This window comes from Cyprinus carpio, chromosome A5 (assembly GCF_018340385.1).
Source record: "Cyprinus carpio isolate SPL01 chromosome A5, ASM1834038v1, whole genome shotgun sequence".
NCBI lineage: Eukaryota > Metazoa > Chordata > Actinopteri > Cypriniformes > Cyprinidae > Cyprinus > Cyprinus carpio.
Window position 1 is genome coordinate 24,818,218 of NC_056576.1, and position 23,865 is coordinate 24,842,082.

Genomic DNA, 23,865 nt, shown 5'->3' on the forward strand with positions numbered 1-23,865 from the left:
CAACAGGTGTTTTTAAAAAGTTCATCTAAAAATGTAAATTCTGTTATCATTTAATCATCCCCATTTTAATTCAATCCTGTAAGAATTTGTTTCTTTTGTGTATCAAACTCTTTTTTTTTCTGAATGAATTAATGAAAGAATATGAATATCTTGACATCTATTATATTACAATACTGTTTAAAAGTTTGGGATCAGTAAGATTTTTGTTAAATGTTTATGAAAGTCTCTTTTGCTCACTAAGGCTGTGTTGACTTCAAAAATGTTTCTCAAGCAGCAAATACAGTAAAACAGAAATATTGCAAAATGCTTTTACAAATTAGAATAACTTTAAATATATTTTCAAATATAGTTGTATATACCTGTGATACAAAACTAAATTTTCTGGAGCCATTACTCCAGTCTTCAGTGTCACGGGATCCTTCAGAAAGTGTTCTAATATGCTGATTTAGCGCTCAAGAAACATTTCTTATTGTTATCCATGTTGTGCTGCTTAATATTTTTGTGGAAATTATAGATTTCGTGATACATTTTTTTTTTCAGGATTCTTTGATGAAAAGAAAGTTCAAAATAACATAATTTATTAAAATAGAAGTCTTTTGCAACATTACCCTCACCTGTGTACCCACCACCCTACATTTTGCACGGTGAGAAAACATTCTCCAAAAAATTGGGTTATGTGTGTGTGTGTGTGTGTGTGTGTGTGTGTGTGTGTGTGTGTATAATATATATATATATATATATATATATATATATATATATATATATATATATATATATATATATATATATATATATATAGCATTTTTAATATGCAGTCCTAATAATCTTCAACTTTATAACATCCTTTATACATGTTGGTGACTCTCACAGAACAGTTATAAGGATTGTTGTTAGATAACACAAAGATGTAACATTTACAGCTCAGCTTCATCAGCCCGTTGTGCCGCCGTTGTTGTGTAACCTGTGAAAGAAGCTTCCTTTAGAGCACCCCCACTGACAACATATCTCTGAAACCTTCTTCACTGATCCAAAATCTCAAAGCTGACTGTAACATTCCCCTCATGAGGAATTAACTGAGCACTGCTGCGCTAGATTAAAGGTCTCTTGACCTATTATGGGCCGTTTTTGAGTTTGCTAATCATGGTCAGAATTGGCACCTTGCTACTCAGAATGAACTGAATGAATGAGAATCATTTTTAGATCCCAGCATGTCATTGGAGGCCAGAACTGTGACGTCTTTGTCAGTGGAACAGTAAACAGTGGCTGTATGAATCTTTCATGAGCTCTTTTTATGGAACGTTAGCTGACTTGGACAGCGGAGCTCAGGGTGGCTTGTAATGTAGATAGCTGCATCACTTTAGCTGTATCAAAAGAATGCACTGCTCTTAGTTGACCAAGAGTAACGTTTCCCAAAATAATTTTTATTTAATTTCATAGGGCCTCTTTTAACATAGTGGTGTATTAATATTAATTAATTGTTTTTTACAGCTACATGCGCATGCTCAAATTTATGCGGCTTTCTGAAGCAAGGCAGTTCAGCTTATTGAACAAATGTCTCCATTCATTACAAGACAAAAATCTGTCATTGTTTTAGGGAAAAAAAGCAATTTCACATTGCTTGCTTTTGTTTGAACCTAAAAGAGAACTTGCTAGTTGTCATGGATATTAAGTTACAGTCATATGTGTTGGCACACTGGTCTCCTAATGGTTTGTTTCAACTGCATCCCTCAGCAGAGTCGTTTTCTTCTTCTTTTCTCTGCAGAGAGCTGCCGTCTTGATACCTAGGAGGCTTAAGTCAAGGTTTATGTGAGTGTTTGTATTAACGATGTTTGTTTCAGTATCCTGGACAAAGTATGCATATTAATGCTGTCTGGCTGCTCTCAGACAATTCAACGTTTGCCACTGGGCTTTGATCTCAGTTAGATTTAGGTGGATTCTTCTAAGACTTTCAAAAAAAAAAATGTGCTAGATGCACTTGTGCACTTCGACTTTGAAACTCACACACTTTAAAAGGCTCTATAGACAAGTGTAGAACTGTGTTGGCTGTCTTTGTTGTTCCTTCCTCAGACAGAAATAGCACCTGACCCAGATTTTTGTTTAAACTTTGAACATTTGGTGAATGAGTAGTCAGTATTGGTGACGCCATTCATTATTGTGGATGTTGATTTGAGTCGCCACAGTGAATAGACCGAATTGAATGCTTTATTATTGTTTTGTAACTCTTGTTATTTTTATTTTTGATTCATTATAAGGTAAATACAGTATAAATGGAAATTTATTAGAAAAGTGTGTTTAGTTATCTTTTTCATCAATACAATGATGATTAGCAGCACTTAAACTGCCTCTCTCTTTCTCTGTCTTTCAGGGCCCTCTCCATGGATATAGACACAGATTATGAGCGACCTAATGTGGAGACCATAAAGTGTGTGGTGGTGGGTGATAATGCGGTGGGCAAGACCCGACTGATCTGTGCCCGTGCCTGCAATGCCACCCTTACTCAGTACCAGCTGCTTGCCACCCACGTGCCAACTGTCTGGGCCATCGACCAATACCGTGTATGCCAGGAGGTGGGCAGACCTTTGGCATATTGTGTACATGTTGAAGAACATTGGGTGTTGACATAAATACTGTACATCTCATTTGTCGGAAGTCTAACATTGTAGTTACAGTCAAATTGAAAAGTACATACAAACATTGCAATGGAGTACAACCTGTTTAACGGGTACATTTATATGCTATATACTTTAGCTTATATAAAATAGTTAAAATAGAGGGGAAAAATAAATCTGGTAAAATATTCCATTTTATATAAATGTTATAATACAATTTATTTATTTGCGCGCGCGTGTGTGTGTGTGTATAGGAAGCAATTAATATAAATAAAAAATAAAATATATGAATAAAATAAGTAAAATATGAATTCAATAAATAAAATTCCAAAATAAAACATTTCCTCTAATGGTAGCTTTACCAGGCCATCATTGCCAATGCAAAAAACAAACAAACTACAATTTACTTAGTATTACATTTAAATGACACTGCAGAGAGAGTAATATGAATATAATGTGTTTGAATTGGTGTAATTAAACAATTAAACTAAAGTGTTTTGTATAGGTGCTGGAGAGGTCACGAGACGTGGTGGATGAGGTCAGTGTCTCCCTCAGGCTGTGGGACACATTTGGAGATCATCACAAAGACAGACGCTTCGCTTATGGCAGGTCAGTTACATAATATAGAGCTGGATTTGAACTCATAGTGCTCAATGTCTCATGACGTGTGTGTTAACCATTAGGTCATGGCACTAAACCCCTTGATACAAACACACTTGATGTCCCACAATACAGTTGCTCAGATCAATCTTCCATTTGATTGTTCTGGTATCTCTCCACTCTTGGCTGTGGCATGTGTTGCCCTGCCAAGTTTTGGTTTTGCCCTAATCCTCCCAGCTGGGAAGGTAATGTGCTGTAATCCTAGCCAAAGAGCACTGCATGGAGGCTCTTATTCTCGGCGCAGTGGAGGATCAGTGGATCAGCAGTGGTGCTTTGGCTCAGGGCAGTGCATCAGATCACAGTAGCCAATGAGCCAAGAAAGGAAAAGGCTCAGAGAATGAGGGAGAATGACACTGTTCCTAAATGTTTACAGTGCTTCCCATAGGTATTTGAACATCTAAGTCACACTTAAAATATAGGAATTTTGTTGCATTAAATACACAATATCAAGCAATATGGCATCTGCAAACAGATTGTGCTCATTTTTAATCATTTTTACAGATTGAGATTGAGAACAGTTTCCCACATTTTTCTCAATCATATTTAGGTTTTTCAGTAAATGCTCACTCATTTGTTTTCTGAGAAAACAAACTGGGACTGAACCTGTGGTATTTTGTGTTACCAGCTCAGATCTTTGACCACACAAAGTACCCACACATCAGATAAACTACCATTTAAAGGTTTGGTGTATGTTCTCTCTTTTCAAGATTTAATTTTATTTAATGTTCTTTTTTTTTTTTATTGTAAAAAAAAAAAAGACAAAGAAAAAATATCGTTATCACTATCAATACGATATAGCTATATACGATAAAAAATGATATAGAATATATGCTGTAACGAACTCGAGAATTTATACGAGCGTGCGCTTAGAATATACAGAATATCGTTTGCTGGTGTGGACAGTAATATCGTTATCAGTCCTTATAGTTATCATTCTGAATATTTATTTCATTTTCTGCTTTTTTTTTTTTTATAAAAACAAAATTTCTTATTCCATCTTCAGAAATCATGCTAATTTTCTGCTTTGATTCTTATTATCATTATCATCAGTGTTGAAAACATTTGTGGTTTGATGAACTTTTGATCATTTGATGAATATGAAGTTCATTTAACAATATAATAACGTTGTGAATGCGGTGTGTTTTTAGTATGTACTTTTGTAGCAGACAGAGAGAAGGAGAGCGGATGAAATCTGTGTGAATGAATCCACAGGATGTGTGTCTGTGAGATCAGACACGTCCAGTGTGTGCACAGTACTAAGGCAGATGCAGTCAGCTGATAAAGCACTATTAATGGTGGTGCCCTGTTATGGAAACATAAAATCAGGTGACCTTCACCACTGGTGTCTATTACTTAAGCTAAATACACACCCACACAGACACATTTAACATTTCTTGAAAATGTTTACCAAAGCCTAGCTGAGTCCATTGATTATTTGTGAACAAAAATAGACAAAACACATTGTGAAACGCAATTGAAAGGATCCAAACATTTATAAATCTCTGGAGGGACCATGACTCACTGGGGCAGCCCTCTTCCATGGGCTAACACATATTTATACATAAACATATGCATATCATAAATGCATATATACAAAAAAAGTAATTTTGAACAGTTTAGTATATCATTGATGGTAAAGTACTATGTTATTTCCATCACTGTACTACGGTTTTTGTGTTGTTTTGTTGTTCTCAGAATGTTTAGGTTGATTTATATTTAAATATGTGACTGTGATCAAAACTGTGTTTACAGTGTAGTCAATTATATTTAAATATGTGACTGTGATCAAAACTGTGTTTACAGTGTAGTCAAGCAGACACGTATTATTCACTGAGAGATGTTAAATGATTGTAGATAGAAGAGATGGTGAATGTTTGGTAGATTTTTAGATGTGTTAGCCTTGTGTGTGATTTTTTCCACATATTGCCTTATCGCTGATCTATTTCCACATATTCTTACAACATTCCCATATTTAACATATACATATGTACAGTACACTAATAGAAACACAGACACAGGGTTGTTGACTTTGACCTCTGGAGGCTGTTAGCCATTTGCACATATACCTTAGTGTGTCTTAGTTTAGTAAAGAGACTTAAGGCCCATTCACATGAAGCATGATAACTATAATAATAAAGATATAATTTAAAAAATTGTTCACATCATGACTAGAGGAACGATATCATTGGAATCACTCTCATAATGTTTTTTTTTCCCTAACTGATCAACAATAAAAACAATGGAATGGGCCTTTAGCCCATCTAGCTTATTTATGGGCAATCCCATTGCAATGTCAACATACCATTCATGGAAAAAATAATGTATTTCCAAAGGAAGTAAACATGTCATGATTGCCAACTTTGGCAATGTTATGTTTTCAGGGAAATTCCTTTGTTTAATCATCACACATGAGGTGTTTGCTAATAATAAAAACAACTTTTTAAAGAAAATCCCTCTAGATTTTCACTCTATGGTGTTAATAAGTATTTTCTAGAAAGATTATATCTTTAGAAAATACCTTAGAAATGTCTGAGAAAAATTGGCTGTCATATTATATCAGTAAACATGCACAGGAACACTTTCCAGTGTAAATGCATAACTGTGATGAAATCTGCTAGACCAAGTCTGTTTACATTTCAACAACAATGCAGTGCTCCGTTAGTCATTCTTGTGTATGCTGGTCTCACATGATGAGCATGAAGTCACAAGATGCTTTAATGACTTGCACAACACCTTGCGTCCTCACACATTCACTGGAAGAGCACACGTGGATTAATACACACACAATTCTTTATAAAGTTTGTTCATGCCTCTGGAAAAATGGTCTTACAGTGATTTTAATTTCACTAAAGACTGATTATGATCAGTGATCTTTGAATCTATTCAAAAATCCCATTATGACTAAATGTAAAAGACATAACTAATGGTAAATAAATATCACTTTGGTGTACAGTAGTGGCTTAAGTAACACTTGTGTATGGAAAAAAAATGATATGTCTGGTCTTATGACATTTTGAAAGCGAAGAAAAGACTTAGTAGCTCACAGTATTTTTGTTTGTTGCATTTCACAGTTTTTATTCCAATAACAGTGATTCACTGTCCATTTTAAAGCCTCTGTGTAGGATGATTAGTGTCCAGGGTTTGCCAATTTCATGCCTATTACATGATTTCTTTGGATGTATTCTCTTAAACTAAACCGATTTCTTTCTCTTTGTGTGTTTAGATCAGATGTAGTAGTGCTGTGCTTCTCTTTGGCCAATCCGAACTCCCTGCGCCATGTCCGCACCATGTGGTTCCCTGAGATTAAGCACTTCTGCCCCCGCACCCCAATCATTCTGGTGGGCTGCCAGCTGGACCTTCGCTATGCTGATCTGGACGCTGTTAACCGGGCTCGCCGGCCTCTGGCCAAGTACGGACCACATCCTATACCCACTCGTATCACATATTCTGTTGTTAAACTTCAGTATGAAAAGTGTTCAGAAGCTTCCGTTTTGAGAGGGTTATTGCTGCTGTTTTTATAGTTTGTTAAATAATTATTGAAATTTGAAGGAATGAGACTTGTGTATATATGGTAGTGTAAAAATTTTGCCTGGCTTTAACAATGCTTGTGCTTTTCTTTAACCCTCTCCTCCTAGACCCATCAAACCCACAGACATCCTTCCCCCAGAACGAGGCCACGAGGTCGCTAAGGAACTTGGCATTCCATACTACGAAACAAGTATTGTTGCTCAGTTCGGTGTAAAGGATGTGTTTGACAATGCTATCCGTGCTGCACTCATCTCTCGACGCCACCTTCAGTTCTGGAAGTCCCATCTAAAGAAGGTTCAGCGTCCTCTACTCCAGGCACCGTTCCTCCCCCCCAGACCACCACGACCTGTGGTGGGCATCCCTGATCCTCCTCCCATGGATGGAGAAGGTCTAGACTCTCTTTTCTGCCAGCCGTTGTGTGCAGATGTCCTGTTTCTACTCCAGGCTGGGGCCACTCATGTCTTTGCCCATAAGGTGTACCTGGCCACTTCCTGCTCAAAGTTCTATGACCTTTTCACTTTGGATCTTGGAGCGGTAGGGATGGAGAAGGAGGGTGAGGAGAGTTTAGAGGGAAGCGAGGAAGAGGAGCAGAGCCGAAGAGGAGCCAAAGAACAGGCTGGGCGTACCAAGAGCCTGGACATTGATAAGGAGGGTGAAGGGGGCAATAGGGGTTCAAATAGGCTGCTCATGTTGCAGCAGGGCTCACTGAGGACTTCACAGAGCGATAACGCTCTGCCTGCCAGGGGCCAGTGCTCTGTGGGACCCCTGGGAGCAGGCCGTGCTCTTTTGGGATGGGGACGTGGTTTCTTGGGAGTGTACCTGGAGATGGTGGATGACCCTGTGACAGGTCGGCCTAGACTCATGACAGTTGTGTCAATGGATGATCTCATTCAGAAAGGGCCTTTTCAGGTAAGAACAAACTTAAGTGATATAATCTATTGCAATCTATAGCATGTTTTATCTATAAATGTCTATGGCAATGTCACATTAATCTGTTATCCCTTCTATCTGCTTTTTCAGGCAGTGCTGCAGTACCTTTATACAGGTCACCTGGATGAGACACGTGGAGACCTGATGCAGGTGGCCACCATCGCGGAGCTTCTGGAGGTCTTTGACCTGCGTATGATGGTGGCAAATGTGCTGAATCGTGAGAGCTTCATGAACCAGGAGATCACCAAAGCCTTCCATGTGCGTCGTGCCAACCGCATCAAAGAGAGCCTAAGCAAGGGCACCTTTGCTGGTAGGGAATCTGAAATCAGGGTCAAGCATTATATATGATATTACATATATCCATGTGAAGAAGCATTAATGAAGGATCTATCTGTCTATCTATCTTGTAATATTTTCAATGCTAGATTAAATTCATATTTGATAGTCAAACAAAAACTTTTTAAAAAGTTAAAAAGTTGTAAAAATTACCCTGCTCTCTGTTCTATCCTTTTACACTGAGAAATTGAATCAAGCCTTTTCTCCAATAATCATAACCTTTATCAAGCAACTTAAAAGCTGCTGTTGATGAGAGAATGATAAACAGTAAATGGACAGTTCTCATAAATTTTTTTGACTAATTTACTGTCCTAATTTGTATAGTGCAGATTCCTCAGGAAGTTCTGGTGTTACTGGGTAGCTAGTTCCCATTACTTGTCAGTGTGTCACATTCTAAAGATTTTCTTAGTGACACAATTGACTTGAGTCTCATAAGTTCTATTTTCAATTCCAGAATTCAGTGGAATTGGAATAGAATAGTTCATACTCTAGAACAGTCAGTTTACACAATTTGTTTTTCCTTTCCTTTCATTCAGTCTCTTTGTTTTTTTAAGGAAATACCCAGTGGAGTGCTTTAAAATATCCCTTCATTGCTGTCAGTGAATATTTGCATATTGTGGATGTGTTTGCTTTTCTGCTTTGTGGTTTTCTGTCGCTTACTCTCTGTTGTTGTCACGTCTTGTGTGTTGTTTGCATGTTTGTCATAATTAACCGTTTTCAACACTCCTGTACTCTCCACTTACACCTGTTTATTTCATTGCATCATCTGCAATTGTCATAATCTTATTACCCAGCCATGAAGGTGCTTCTCTCATGTTTGAAAACCAGAACGTTTTTTATCTCCATTGTGGTCTGAAGACTACTTGTACATTCTCTTTGGGAATGCAGAAGTTTATAAAACGGATCATTAGAGATCTATTTGCTTCCCCCTGTAGTGTTGAACTCTGCATTGAATTTAATTAGGTGCATTTTCTCATCATGCCCTTTTGATAACCACAGTATACTGCTAAAAAACCTATTCAACATCATCAACTGTTTAACATAATTAATGAGCGACACTGAACACGTGGAGTCATCCATGTCAGTCTCTAGAGGATTTGCTGCTAAAATATATTTGCTCCCTATATGGTCCCAGTCTGGCCCTCCCTTCACATTTTTCTTCTTATCCTTAGCCTTGTCAATCTGTCTATTTATTATTGGTCTGTGTGTCTATCTGTCTCTTCGTCTGTCTCTTTGTGTTCGTCCGTCCACCTGTCTCCCCCTCTGTAGCCTCGACTCTGTGACACACGCCGAGATGTGTGCTCTTTTCCTCCCGGTTTTAGATGTGGTGTTTCGATTGGACGACGGATATCTGCCAGCCCACAAGCCACTGCTCATCTCAAGCTGTGATTGGATGGCAGCCATGTTTCGTGGATTCTTCATGGAGAGCTACACTGAGGAGGTGAGCAAGAGCATGGCACTATCTATCTATCTATCTATCTATCTATCTATCTATCTATCTATCTTTTATGTGTTTATATCTATCTATCTATCTATCTATCTATCTATCTACAGCAATGCACATAGCTTCCAAACCAAGCATCTTTCTGCTGGCTCTATTCTCTTAGTATCGACTAGGTATTTTGACATTAGTAGTCTGTTATTTGGGTTTGACATCATGTTATTTTCCTGGACTAGGTAGATCAGGTAGGTTATTTTTTCAGTCTGTATTTTTCTTATTTCATTACCATGATATACGACGCAGCAGTCAATATATGATCCATTAACTACTGTGTGTTTAGATTATTGATATTGGACAATTTTAGTTTTTGGTAGACTACTTTTTGACTGAAACAGAAAATTGTCTACAACTATTCCAAATTACTCAAAGTTTCAGCTAAACTTATTTATGGAACCACAAAGTAATGATTAGTCTCAGTCACCTTGATCCTTCCTACCCTGGAGCTCTGACAGATCCAACTAAAAAAGTGGGACAGGTAGTTAAAAAGTAGGCCACCTCTATGACAGCCTGACCCACATTGATGTAGCTGCGACAGGAGACCATTTCATCCATATGGATGAATTTACAGCCGCACAGTACTAAACAGGGCTCTGGCAGACTGATGCTGAGACGTTAGAGGAGGTCCTGTGCCAGTGGGAACACATGCTAAGATATATCTGCTTTGTGTCTGTGCTCCCATGTTCAAGAGAGGCAAGCTAGAAGGGGTCTAGAAAGATTTATTTGCAGTGATTGAAGTTGTAGACCAAATTTAAGGATTTGGTTTAGTTTTGACATTATGTAATTGAGTGATTATAATATATATTAATATATTTTCCTAGACAAGGTAGTTTTTTTTCAGTCTGTATTTTTCTTATTTCATCGCCGTGATATGCGATGCTGCAGTCGATATATGATCCATGCAATACTGTGTGTTTAGAATATGTACATGCTCATACCAAAACACACTCATGCCTTTGTGTGGGTGTTTTGGTGCATTACTTAGTTTACAGTGACAGGAAGTGTGTTAGACTGGGCACTTCCTCTAGTCATTTCCTCGGCACCATCATGCTAATGTGAACAGGAAGTTTTTGTGTAAACTTTTAGATTATTGGGCTCAAAGGGGTATTTTTCAACATTATTCAAATTATTCATATTAAATAACCACATAATAACCATTACACACAGTTTTTGATTAGGTTGCACTTGTTTTCTATGGAATTGTTCTAACATATCACAGTTTCAAATTTAGCTCATATATTTTTCATCCAAAACTATTAAGTCGGGTGTCAAAGGTAAGGTTTCGCTGTATTCCTTTCTGAGGCCCATCTCACACGCACATAACTCTATCCAGGTCTATCCCGTGCACACTCTCTGATTTCCTTGGGCTACCGGCTGTCAGCTCAAGTTCTAGAAAGACAAGCTCCCTGAGGGCAGGAACTCAGGACCAAGCTGACCAATACCAGAGGTAGAGAGACAACTGGTTGGGTTATAGGTGTCCAGGCCTGCCAGTGAACAGGATCACCATATATTACATTACAAGCATTACAGGGAGCTAGATTTACAGCCCAAGTACAAACTGATGCGGGAAATAGGATGCTGGCTGTTTTCTATTCTGTCAGCATCGGCTGAGAGTCTCACATAGAGATCAAAAAAGGGTGCCCAGAGACAAGTAAACTTGGTTCTGCTTTGACATGCTTGACATGATCTTTGGTCAAGTGTTGAATTGAGTATAATAGAGTAATAGGGTTTTATTTTAAAGGAATGCTCCACCCAAAAATTAAAATTCTCTTTCCATCATGCTGTCCCATATGTATATGTCTTTCTTTTTTAAGATGAACACAAACCGAGATTTTCAGAAAAAGAATCCATCTTTTTGAGTCTATATAGTGCAAGTGGATGGGACCCTCAAAGCTGACACTTCACAAACCACACAGAATAAATGCAACGGTAGTCCATAAGACCCCAGTTGATGAATCAATGTCTTCTGAAGCATAACTATAGTTTTGTTTGACACCATGGAAGCACTACTTGATTGTCACTACTTGAAGAAATTTAACACTGTGCTTACATCACGCTTCACAATATGCTGACATTTATGTCAAGCGAACATAAGTAAGACAGTTGGCCAGAAGTGACAGTTTATAGATGTTTGTAAGTTGAAAATATTAGTATTTTTCCCACACACAACTGGGGTCTTATGGTTTACTTTTGTGTTTATTTTGCGAAGTGTCAACTTTGAGGATCCCATCCACTTAGGTTATATGGACTCAGAGTGACTTATATGGACTTTATTTTCGTGTTCATTTCAAGAAAGAGATGCATGTACATCTAGGACAACATGAGGGTGAGTAAATGATGAGAGATTTTTCATTTTTTGGGTATTTTGAGTGTCCCTTTAATGTCTGTGTTGGTTGACACTGAAATAACGTATATGTTCATTGGTTAGTACAGACACTATCTTTGAGGCACTGTTATTACTGTTACAGGGCTGTGCCTTAACATCTCGTACCTCAGATACTTTGTTTGGTTTTGATTATCATGTCTATCGTGCTGAAATTATGCATTCCCTTTTAAGCATTCACTCTACATTGTGAAGCATTCACGGTGGGAACTCCTCCCCAAAAATCCTGAAACCTTTTAGGATAACGCAAGTACAATAAACTGGCCAATTGTCGTTAATTATGTGAATCGCATGCAAATACTGACAAGCATGCGGGCCAGTTCTTGCTCGTTCGTCAGCTCATTTCGTCAGGTGGGACTGGTGACAGCACGCACTGTGGTTACAACAGATACATCAACCTCAGGCTAGGGAGCTGTATGCGAGGGTGTACCGGCTTCAGGCCGACTTCGGCCTCCTAAACTGTGGAGCGGACATGCTTTCGAGGAACCGAATGACTCACGGGGAGCAAAGGCTAGTTTGGTTTGGATGATTTGGGACCACTTCTGGAGGGCGAAGGTGGATCTGTTCACGACAAGCTTGACAACACACTGACTGCTGTTCTTTTTGCTGTCTCACTTCCCACTGATGGGAGACACTCTAACGTTGCGCTGACTGAGTGCCAGATTTAAATTTCCCTCTGGTGAAAATTTTGCCTCTGGTGCTATGCAAAATCAGGGAAGTGAGCGCATCAGTGATCCTCTTTGCCCCGAACTGGCCGAATCAACCTTGGTTTCTGGACCTCAGGGAGATGCTGGTGGCTCCACCTTGGCGAATCCCCCTTAGGAGGGACCTGCTGTCTCAAGCGAACGGCTCGATATGACACCAGAGCCCGGAGCTATGGAGCCTTCATGTGTGGCTTCTTCAGGCGCTTGACACATTCACTAAGTCTTGTGATTGAGATTTCGACCCGTCCAGCTGTCCCATGTTGGACGTTTTACTTTTTCTGCAGCACAGGCTAGATAACGGGAGTCTACCATCAACGCTAAAGGTTTATGTGGCCGCTATTTCTTCGTTTCGTTCTCCGGTCAATGGGCAATTGATTGGGAGGCACATGCTGGTGGTCAGATTTCTCAGGGGAGCAAGTAGATTACATACCTCATGCACACCGTTGGCACCGTTGGTGCCACCGTGTGACCTAGCGCTGGTTCTGAAAGCTCTCTCTTTACCCCTGTTCGAGCCCTTGGCATCTGTTGATATGAGGGAGCTTTCCCTCAAAACTGCTCTGCTTCTTGCCCTTGCTTTGGCTAAGTGCTAAGTTACGTGCCTAAATCTCTTTCAACTCTATTTAAAGCACAGGTCATTTCTTTGCCTGCTTTGTCTTCCGAGCCGCTGATCTTGCGTGACCCTGAGGCTCTGAGCCCTGTTTGCCCTGTCAAGGCTTTAAGGATTCTTATCAACCACTCGGCCATCTTTCGACAGTCAGACCAGCTAATTGTGTGCTACAGTGTCTGCACTAAGGGATGAGCAGTATCTAAGCAGAGACTTTCTCACTGGATAGTGGACGCTATCATGTCGGCTTATGCAAACCAGGGACAGGAAGGCCCTCTCAATATCATAGCCCATATGACGAGGGCTATTGCCTCCTTATGGGCCTGGTCTAAAGGCACATCTATTCAGTATATATGCTTTGCAGCCAGCTGGTCCTCACAGAATACTTTCACCAGGGTTTACAAGTTGGATATCCCATCCTTGGTGTCTCAAGTGCTTTCGGTGAGTGACTTAGCTCATTTATTCTTCTAGTTTATTGCTATGCTGCTATTGGAAAACAGTTTGTTACCACTTATAGCTGTTGACACTGTGCAAGCCTATATACATTTATATATGTGCTTTTTGTTATGTTGCATGGTGTTACCTTCCTTACTGTTGTTGTGTCTGCCCTGTATTCAGTGCAACCACTCTTTTATTTTGGCCAGATATGCTAATTTGGTATACCCGAGTTAAGACATTCATTGGATTAGCTCTGCATATCAACTGCAGGCTTTCCTAGCAGCATTGCTATTTGTTTGGAATTGTATGTTCCCCATGCTTGGTGTGGTCCCTGGGTTGTCTTCTATGTCTAATTGCGTTTGAACTGTCAAATACACACAAGTTTGTTAAAAACACACATAAGTTGCAAAAACCCAGTCGGTTATGTCTTTGAAGGTAAACAGCTGGGAAAGAAATTTTTTATGCAAGATGTTTTAGTGTGTTTTCATTAGGAATCTCAGTAGGACTTCACAAGGAGGGAGAGATGGGTTGTTTGGTTGTCAACTCATAGCAAAAAAATTTTGGTTTTAAGTGTTGTGACTGGTTGTAGTGAACACTATTCTAAACTATTTTTAGAATGAGGTTGTGAATAGAGTGAGCCCTTGTCACTGTCTATGGGGCAGTCAGCACAGAACGTGTTGTATAACTAGATATAAAGTCCTTGCAAGACCTCAGGGTGGCAAATATTTATAAAGTATCATTCAGTTGAGTAAAGCTGGTCGTTCACCCATAAGTGGATTTTTCAGTCTGTGCTCAAATGTTTCTTGTGCATAGCTGCACATTATTGTTGCCTCAGTTTGTGACGCAGAGAGTCAAGAGTTGTCCTTGATTGATCTACCACATGTAAGCTTTACTATTCTAGTCCAGTGCAGAAATATTTCTCAGGGTTTTTGAGGTTAAGCAGCATATACTTATTACTGAAGACAACTTTAAAAAGCCAAAAGACATCTACACTGCTTCTGTATCTAAATGGTATTTATTGGTCTTTTAATGTTGTACGTTTACATTGCATGAAACTCAATGCAAGTACACTTCATAAAGTCTGGTCTTTCTCTGTTGTTTTGAAAATGCTACTTTTTAAGGCAGGAAGTGTCTGAACATACGAGAGACGCTCATGTGTCAGAATTCTTTTCAGCAACATCGTATTTCTGAGTGTGATTAGCACAAGACTGAGGGGAAGCTCAAATGTGAGAAGCTGTCACGTTTTCCCTATGATACAAAGATGAAGTGAAAACAGATACGATGAAGGCGGAGACCGTGGTTGCGGTGTGCATTGCAGGTGTTGTTGAGAAAGAGTCTGGTTGCTTTTGATAAGTGACCACTTCCTCTGTAGCACACATTGCGTTGGGCATTGACCCCATTTTTTTTCTCACAGTCATTGCATAGTTTTTCTTAGTTCTTCTTTTTCAAAGGAACAACAAATTAACACAGAATATTAATATCTCCATTTAACTGAAATTCCAGGTCAATTAAAATAAAACACTTAAATCTAGTGGAATAAAGTATTACAACATTGTAAAGGACAGTATGAAAATGGATATTCATTTTGCCATTTGTTAAAGGTTACATTTAATGGTGCATTCAGTAGTTCTTTAGCTAGTATGAGTATTGCTGTCTGTAACAAATGTTTGTAGGTCGGGAAGAAGGAGGCCGTGGCATACCTGGGGGTAAGGACAGACAGACATGGTGAGAGAAAAGGAGACGGAAGGATGAGGAGAGACAGAGACGAGAGAGATTTAATTCTTTTTCCGGTTCCCAGACACACTGCCACTCGGCCCTCCATCAACTGGGCACATTCTCACGCGATGCCTGGTGGCGGCACTGGATAGCCCTTGGTTAACGGCACGACACTCCTCCGCTGCCCGGTGGACGGCGATGGCTCCTCCGGATTTGGGCTGCTGGCAGGAGTCCCCCGTTCCCTGCTCCTCCCCATCATGGCGGATGGCAGCAGGCTCCGGCCTCAGGCGAATGGCGGCAAATCCTCCGCTCCCTCACAGACGGCAGCCATCCCTCCACATCCCAGTCAGCCGGGAGCGAGTTCGTCCGCCCCCACAGCAACTTACTCCAGCCCACCGCCTCGAGCGGCCATGGCGGCAGACTGCTCCGCCATGCTCGATGGCACGGCGGATTCACCACAGCAGAGTGGGATCTCCGGCAGCATGTCCCTCCTTCCTCCCAGGTTTCGGCACCAATGTAACAAACTTCGTAGGTCAGAAAGAAGGAGACGGGAACCAGTGAACATTTAAATAAAACTTTAATAATAAAATAAACACAAAAGAGCGCGACAGCCCCTCGCGGATGACTGTCGCACACAAACAAAATCAAAACACAAAATAAAGTCCAGGCCTGGTCCTCTCTCAACCCACACCATATATAATTTTTTTTTAATTATCAAAAACTAGTACTGCATTCATCTTATGTGATTGTACACCATTCAGATGATGCTTCAGAAAAAAACACTTAATGTGTATTTCTTAATGTGCATTTTTTTTTAAATATCACCAATGTATTGAATGCTTATTTAACAGTCTTAATACATAATTATAGATTTCTTTAATGTCAAATGATCTTGATATATTGTATCTCCCTCAACTCCTGTCTGCTAAATCTAGTATTTAGAGGACTGAGACAAGCACAATTTCCATTCACTCAACAGCACAATTGTTATCCTTGGGTTTAAACAGGAAGTTACCTACTGTGTCCCCTCTGTGTCTTTTAAGTCTGCCCTTTAGCCATAATGAGCGGTCATATTCACACTGACATTCTGTTAATTGGCTTTGAGAAAGACAGGTGAAGGGCACCGCTAGGCTTCTGAAGTACTGCTGAGTGTCATCTTGCCCAGTGTAGCATCTGTGTCACCTTGTGGCCCTTGTTTCCACAAACTCCTACTCATGTGGCAAAAACCATACATATTTTGTTGTGATAATTTTTGTGGTTTGAAATCAGTTTAACCCATGACTTACTAAGCTAGAAGCAGAAGGTCAGTCCAGTTTAGGGTAAGTGGAAATCTCTAGTCATTCCTGAATTGGATGTATGTGATCAATATTATTCAAAGTATTATAAAGAAGATGTTACTCATGATGAGCCCCATTTATATTGGCCGTGATTACCGCTTCACAAGATAAAGACACAAGTGCTAGTGGTTTCCAGGGTGCTATAAGCATTCCGCCCTCAAACAGGGTAACGCTAGAGGCAATTAAATCCACTGTGTCCTGTCCTAATTCACAGAGGAAAACTGCTTAGTCTGAGCATGGTGACAGCATAAGAAGACGGTTGCCATGGATTGATTTACAGACTCTGTACTTTCCTCTTTGTTTCCCTGTTGAAAGCTCTCCCCTAATTCCTTGGCCATTCCTTGGAACTGAAAGAATAAGCATGCTTTTGTTTGCTCTCCACCCTCCAGCCAAAGCAGAGTCAAAACAACAGCTCTTCTACCTTTAAGCTTGGGTTTATGTGATTTTGGTTATGAATGTTGTTGGATGTGGGCAAATTATGTCATGTGGCCTCCAGGGATCTCTCAGTGTCATGTATGCTCCTAAATTCACCATGATGGTACAGTGGCGCTAAAATTGCTACTTTCTTTTTAAAAAGTTAAGAGGTTATAAACACCATAAATTGGTGCACCAAGTGGTTGTTTTAAATATGTACATAAGTATCCTTCTATACACATGCTGACAAAATTTGACATCGATATATGGGAACTGAGTCTTCCTGGATGTTGTATATTTGTTCTGTAAAGCATATTCTGTGTTCAGTGTTAGATGATGACAGTCTCTCCTGTAGGCTGGCTTGTTGGCTCTTGTTTATGCAGAGGCCAGGTTTCCCGTAGCGACAAGCCCACAGAGTTATTTTTCCACAGCTTTAAGCTGAGACTGTCAACGGTTTCACACAGTGCTTTAATCTCATGAAGGATGAAAGACCTCTTGTGGAGGTCACTGCCCTTGCCCTTCTATCGCTCTTCTAGGCCCCTTCCTCCACAAGCCTTCCTGGACACATACATCCCTTTCTAACTGCTTCCTTGGCCACTTTGGGTCCTGTCATGTCAACACGTGGGCCTCCTCTAATGGTCAGCGGCCAGGACCATGCAGGTCTCAATAGGGGAGAGGTGCTGAGCAGATTGTTTCATCCCTGGATCAATCTGCCTCTTGAGTTTCCATATCCTGGAGATGAGCTATGAATAAACATTTCTCAGCATGGGTTATGAAATCTGTTCACAAACTTTTCTCAATGTGGGCTTTTGTTAATAACTTTGGGTTTTTTGCTAATCACCACATCTTTTTCCTTCTCCGTTTCTCTTTTTAGGTCTCTATCCCCAACACCACTTGTGCCTGCATGAGAGCCGTTCTGGAGTTTCTCTACTGTGGTGTGTTAACACCATGTCCTGAACTGGAGCCAATGGACCTTATAATACTAGCCAACCGCCTCTGTCTTCCTCGCCTTGTAGCTCTAACAGGTAGGTTTAGTAAAGGCTCTATGTTTACCTGAAGGCAGACTGAGTACCTTGAAAAAAGGCTGTATAATTCTATGGTCAATCTACTACTTTGAGCATGAATTTGAAAAGACATGATCTGCAAATAATTTGGATCTGTAAAGTTAACAGCTGCCATGGACAAAAATGTTGGTTAATATTATAAGTGATAGTATTTAAACTCATCAAAGCTACTAGATGTGGCACTGGTCAACAATTTGGAAAAATAAATAAACCAGATAAATATTATCTACAGCTAAACTACAGCATGTTGTATTTGTTAAAATACACCAGTGAAGGTGAGAAATTAAGCTTCAATTAATCATTAAGCTCCATGGCTGACATATTAACACTTGTTGTATGGTGTTTTGCCATGGTCTACAGAGCAACATGCTGTTGAGGAGCTATTGCAGTTGTCCGTTAAAGGGGTGGACATTGATGGACATGTGCTGGCCTATCTGGAGATGGCTCAGGTAACATTAATAAAGATGTAGCAAACAAAGCCTTTAATAGAATGCAGAGGACACTCACACTGAGTAATGAAGTAGCAGTATATAACCAATGGAGCACATTACAGAATTGCCATTCATTCATAGCCTACTTCATTCTAGTTCAAAGGATGAACAGACTTTGCTTTTCAAATGAGCCTCATTGAGAGAAATCACGCTGTGCCAACTCTGCTTTCTGTCTGCTGTAGTTCCACAATGCCAAACAGCTTTCTGCCTGGTGTCTGCATCACATCTGCACCAACTACAATAGCGTTTGTCGAAAATTCCCTAAAGACATGAAGACTATGTCTCCTGGTAAGGGACAAGAAGTGTTTTTATTCATTTTATTCATTTAAATTCAGCAAGGATGCATTAAATTGATCAGAAGTGACAGCAAAAACATTTATAATGTTACAAAAGATTTTTATTTTAAATAAATGCTGTTCTTTTGAACTTTCTCTGGAGCCCTTAAAAAATGTATCACAGTTTCCACGAAAAATATTGAGCAGCACAACTGATTACGAAGTTGATAGTAATTCAGTTGATAATGTTGATAATGATGAAATCAATTACATTTGAAAATATATTCAAATAGAAAACATTTATTTTAAAATGTTTTTTAAAGTGAGAGAATTCCGGTGTATTTCCTTGATCTTGTCATTTGTTCTTCCAGAAAACCAGAAGCACTTTGAGAAGCATCGCTGGCCCCCTGTGTGGTTCCTGAAGGACGAAGACCGCTACCTCCGTTCTCAAAAAGAACGAGAGCGTGAGGAGGAGATCTTACACAAGCAGCACACCAAACGGAGCTGGTTTTTCTGGAGACATCCATCCTCCTCAGCACCCCACATTTCCTGAGGGTCTGCCTCCATTCATCCTTCCAACCCCCCTGTACTCCTCACCCTCATCTCAGTCCAGAGGCATGTAGCCAAGCCTGGGGAGCCCTGTTTCTGTGCATCTGTCCTGACAGGGTCCTCTTTGCCTCTGAGCTTTAGCCTTCCCTACCCACGCTGGGCCTTAGTGGACTGCCCGTCACGAGAGCGTCATTAAACGGGAGAAGGTTTAAAGAAAGTCTCAAATCTTTCTCTCTCTCAATGTTACATGTTCTACTGTGCGAATGCAACAGGTCTCGCAGCAGCATCACATAGGGAACAGCATCATTGCAGTGACCTGCTTTCGCCTCTTAAGACTGTTATTATTATATGAGACCACACACACACACACACTCACACCAGCACCCCGTCTGAGCGCTGGCGCCCGGGCACACAGATGCTGCATGGTGCTGCTGTGTTGATCTTTTCTCTGTGAGACCTATTTTTGGGAAAACCGTCATGTTCAATGCCTACAAGCTGAAACATAGCTTAGCTTTGAATACAACTAGCAACTAAAATGGCGGCAGGGATTTACATATAAAATAATTGTTAGAATAAAGGGGTTATTGCCCCTGCCTTCATGCTTACTAAAAACAATTCTCCATTTTGGATCTTCCATTGCCCCATATTGGCTCTGAATACCAACTGTGTTGCTTACTGAAGAACTGTTTTTCAGATTGCTTTTCCTGTTATTAAATTTTGTTCATGTGGTAGAACAGAAGGGGTGTGTAGTTCAGGTCTGTCTCTCACTAAAAATTCTAGGACAGCACCAAAGACAGACAAACAGACAGACAACTCATTCAAACACAAACGCCTTACCAAATTCTGCAGAAACAAAAACTTGACAGCAAGTGAACTATGAAATTAGGGCTATTTTTACCACTACCAGGAAAGTAATAACAATCACAGCTGTCGAATGAGTTTTGTGATTTGACCACTAGCAAGCTCCTCGACTTGCTTTCCTTTCACTTCCACCCCTGGGGGGCGCCCATGCCTTCTGAGTTTAACCTGCTTACGTATTAGCTACTCTTTTGTTTGTCAGTCCTGTTGCAGATCTTCACACCCTTGTGAAATGCACTTGTTTTTGTAGCACTACTTCAGTCTTAACTATTGGTTAACCAAAAAGTAGGTTGCGATGTTTCTTATTCCTTCGCCGCTCCTCTCTAATATTTCTCTGCTCCTCTACCTCTGCAGTTAGCCAAACTGAGGGAGAAACTATCGATCCACTTCCTGTAGTGTTTGATGTGTTGCAATGTGATGCTTCACTTTGCACTTTACACATGCAGATAAAATCAGTGCTCAGGATTAACCTGCTAAATGTCACAGTGTTCAACCACTCACCCATTATCTCCTTAAGGGGCGGTTTCACTAGACTTTGAGCACTGCAACAGTGCTAAAATTTTTTTTTTTTTTTTTTTTAACATAGTACAAAGTATTTAACGTATAATAATAATAATAAATCCAAAATGTAAAAATATACAATCTACTCTGCTTTCCTGCAATGCTGCGAACCAGCAAATTTAAAGTTTATGATTGTTTAATTCCGCTAAGATGACAAGCCATGACGCTTTGGATGCAGCGAAATGTAAAACTTCCTTCGCACGAGCTTGCGTTTCCAGCATTTATATGCGTATGAATGGAAGTAAATGGAAAGAAAAGTGTAGTGTGACCGCCGCTTTACACAAGTTGACCTGTTCTGACAATCTTAATAACAAAATATCCCAACATAGGCTGTAAATCAAAAGTGTATCCTTCTATTTCAATTGAATAGCTTTCGATTTCAAGCTTTGTACTTTGAAACAGGTTTTGTGGTTAAACTGACAGTGATATGCTAACATGCCCACTCTCAGCTTGGTTCCTCCTTTCAGATGTGCATGCGCTGTGGAGTGTTAGCATTCGTTTGCTAGAGTCTTGTCTCGACTGCCTTCCACCTGAAAACATGAGTGCCTATGACCATTGTTACACTTTCCCTTCTACATTCAAGTATTTCTCGGTGAAGCATGTTTGTTTTGCCTGTTTCGTGCCTTTTAACAAAAGTGTTTTTAATAGCTACTTTGGAGGTGAATTAGAAATCGGAAGTCATTTTAAGTTTACCATGCCACCCTTTTTCTATTTCTGGCTTTCTGATTTCACTTCCTCACTTCCTTCGCACCAGACGAGCTGAAATCATCAACAGCTACTAAAATAGACATGCAGAGCCCATGTGCTCAGACAGGCCTATCTGCACACAAATAATAAATAAATGATGAATAAGAGGGAAGCAGAGAGCAGACACTTGTCTGTGTGCTACTGTCTTGACATTCACTTGTAGAGGCACTTCCCATTAAGATGCTTTATTTATAGGGGCAGACAAATAAATGAATGTTTATAGATGCCACACTATGCCTAAAGGCTCAATAATTAGTAAAATAATGAATGTATGACCTTGCTGTGTATTTGCAGACTGGCTCTGTGATGAATTATGTATTTAATCACAGCTCTCCTGTCTGAGTTAAAGAAATCACCCCAGATGAGCGATTCGAGAACACTACAAACATCAGCATGCTTGTTGGGATGGAAAGCGTTGTTGCCGTGGTGATTTCAGTTAGCACTTTTTGTTCTTTGACTATTTGCTTTTGCACTATTATTTTAGATTTGGTCTGTCTTTGAAGTGCATGGCACTGACTGTTTCTAAACTATGGCTTTTTAAAACATTTTGTAGCATGGAATGGTTTCTTCCATTGAAACGGTGCTCCTTATGGCCCTGCATATTTTGTGCTTACATAAAAAAAAAAAAAAAAAAAAATTCCCTAATACTTACTATAAGACTTTTATGTTGGCTGCTCAAATTCTTTGTACCTTGTCCTTTAATCGAATATGCCCTCATTAACTTCAAGGACATGTGATCCATGTTTTTCTGTAGAAATTAGGTGGTTTTGTAGATTTCAAATAAACAGTATTAGAAACCATTAGACATTAAAAGGATTGTTCACCCCAAATGCAAATTCTGTCATTTGCTCACCCTCATGATGTTTGAAACGTGCATACATTTATTTCTTCAGCAGGACACAAAATAAGTTATTTTGAAGATTGGTTCAGGTGTTTGTTCTGTATAATTAAAGTCAATGGCCTCCAACTCAACTTTATTGTATGGACAAGACATTCATCAGAATATCTTTTTTTTAAAGTTCCACAGAAGTAAAAAGGGTCATACAAGTTTGAAATGACATGAGGGTGAGTAAATGATGACAGAATGTTCATATTTGAATGAACGATTCATTTAAAGTGAGAGATTGGTTCAGGCATTGACTAACAACATGAAAGATCCCTGCTAACAGTATAACTGCTAGCTAAATATGCACTTTACCTTGAAATTTGATACAAATGATTCAATTTAACAGTAGTCTTTAGCAACCAATTGTGAAGTATTTATCAGTGCACGTTTACAGGTAAGATGTGCATGGGAATGGTCTAAGCGCTAACTTGTATGTAATTAAGTATAACAGTAGCTTTCATTACTAAGGAATTATCATGCACTTTTGTCATGTTGTTGAAATAAAAAATCAGCCATGTTCAAAAAGTTCATCCAAAACCCTTACAGATACTTAATGTTATTCTAAATGTTTATCATGTTCATTATTAATGACACAATGTGGTTGTAGTTCTATGTATTTAATAACAGTACAGCATTAGAAACCCACTATAAGAATTGGGAGAGCACTTGAGAATTGCGGTCTATTGTTGTGTTGCTGTGCCTTTAATTGGGGGGGTCGTACTGAAGAGAGGTCACTGCCTTTAGTTTTGATCAAGGTAATTGTAGTGCACTAACAAACACACACTACACCACACACTTCAGCTGACAGCCAGCAGACCACTGTATTGCTCCTTCTGCATGCCTGTGGCCAGCATGTAGCAATACCATTTGCTTTGAGTGATGTGAAGTATTTTTATGCTTTTCCCTCTAAATATTTGGGTGTTTTCATCCCTCTTTGATTGTGCTGAGCTGAGTGGAAACCTGTGCTTGTTGTGAACAGTGATCATACTTGTTTGGATGAGAGTGAATGTAAACACATGCACATTAACAGAGTGTCAGAGGCACACTTGCGCCCTCTACAGTCAAATGAAGGTCAGGGGTTTATTTTATTTTATTTTCTATTTTATTTTATTTTTTAAAGGTAATATAAATTGGTGTATGACAAGGGAAACATGTTACAAAACATTCTTTTTGGAATATGACTTTGGTTTAGGTGTATTTTTGTAAAATACTAATACCAGAGAGCAGTTATTGTGGTGATTTTTTTAATTTTTAATTTTTTTTTTTTTTTTAACTTT

General features: G+C 39.5%; 1 protein-coding gene across 1 annotated transcript in view; it reads left to right on the forward strand.

Annotated features, from left to right (window-relative positions):
- The window catches only part of LOC109078815 (rho-related BTB domain-containing protein 1-like), a 31,311-nt gene extending 7,446 nt beyond the window's left edge, over positions 1–23,865 (forward strand). The window contains exons 2-11 of the mRNA XM_042757328.1: positions 2,366–2,567; positions 3,115–3,218; positions 6,493–6,678; positions 6,905–7,706; positions 7,818–8,037; positions 9,386–9,504; positions 18,032–18,182; positions 18,582–18,670; positions 18,895–19,000; positions 19,359–23,865. Of these exons, the coding sequence (XP_042613262.1) occupies positions 2,366–2,567; positions 3,115–3,218; positions 6,493–6,678; positions 6,905–7,706; positions 7,818–8,037; positions 9,386–9,504; positions 18,032–18,182; positions 18,582–18,670; positions 18,895–19,000; positions 19,359–19,540 (2,161 nt within the window). The 3' untranslated portion in view covers positions 19,541–23,865. The remainder of the gene's footprint in view (positions 1–2,365; positions 2,568–3,114; positions 3,219–6,492; positions 6,679–6,904; positions 7,707–7,817; positions 8,038–9,385; positions 9,505–18,031; positions 18,183–18,581; positions 18,671–18,894; positions 19,001–19,358) is intronic.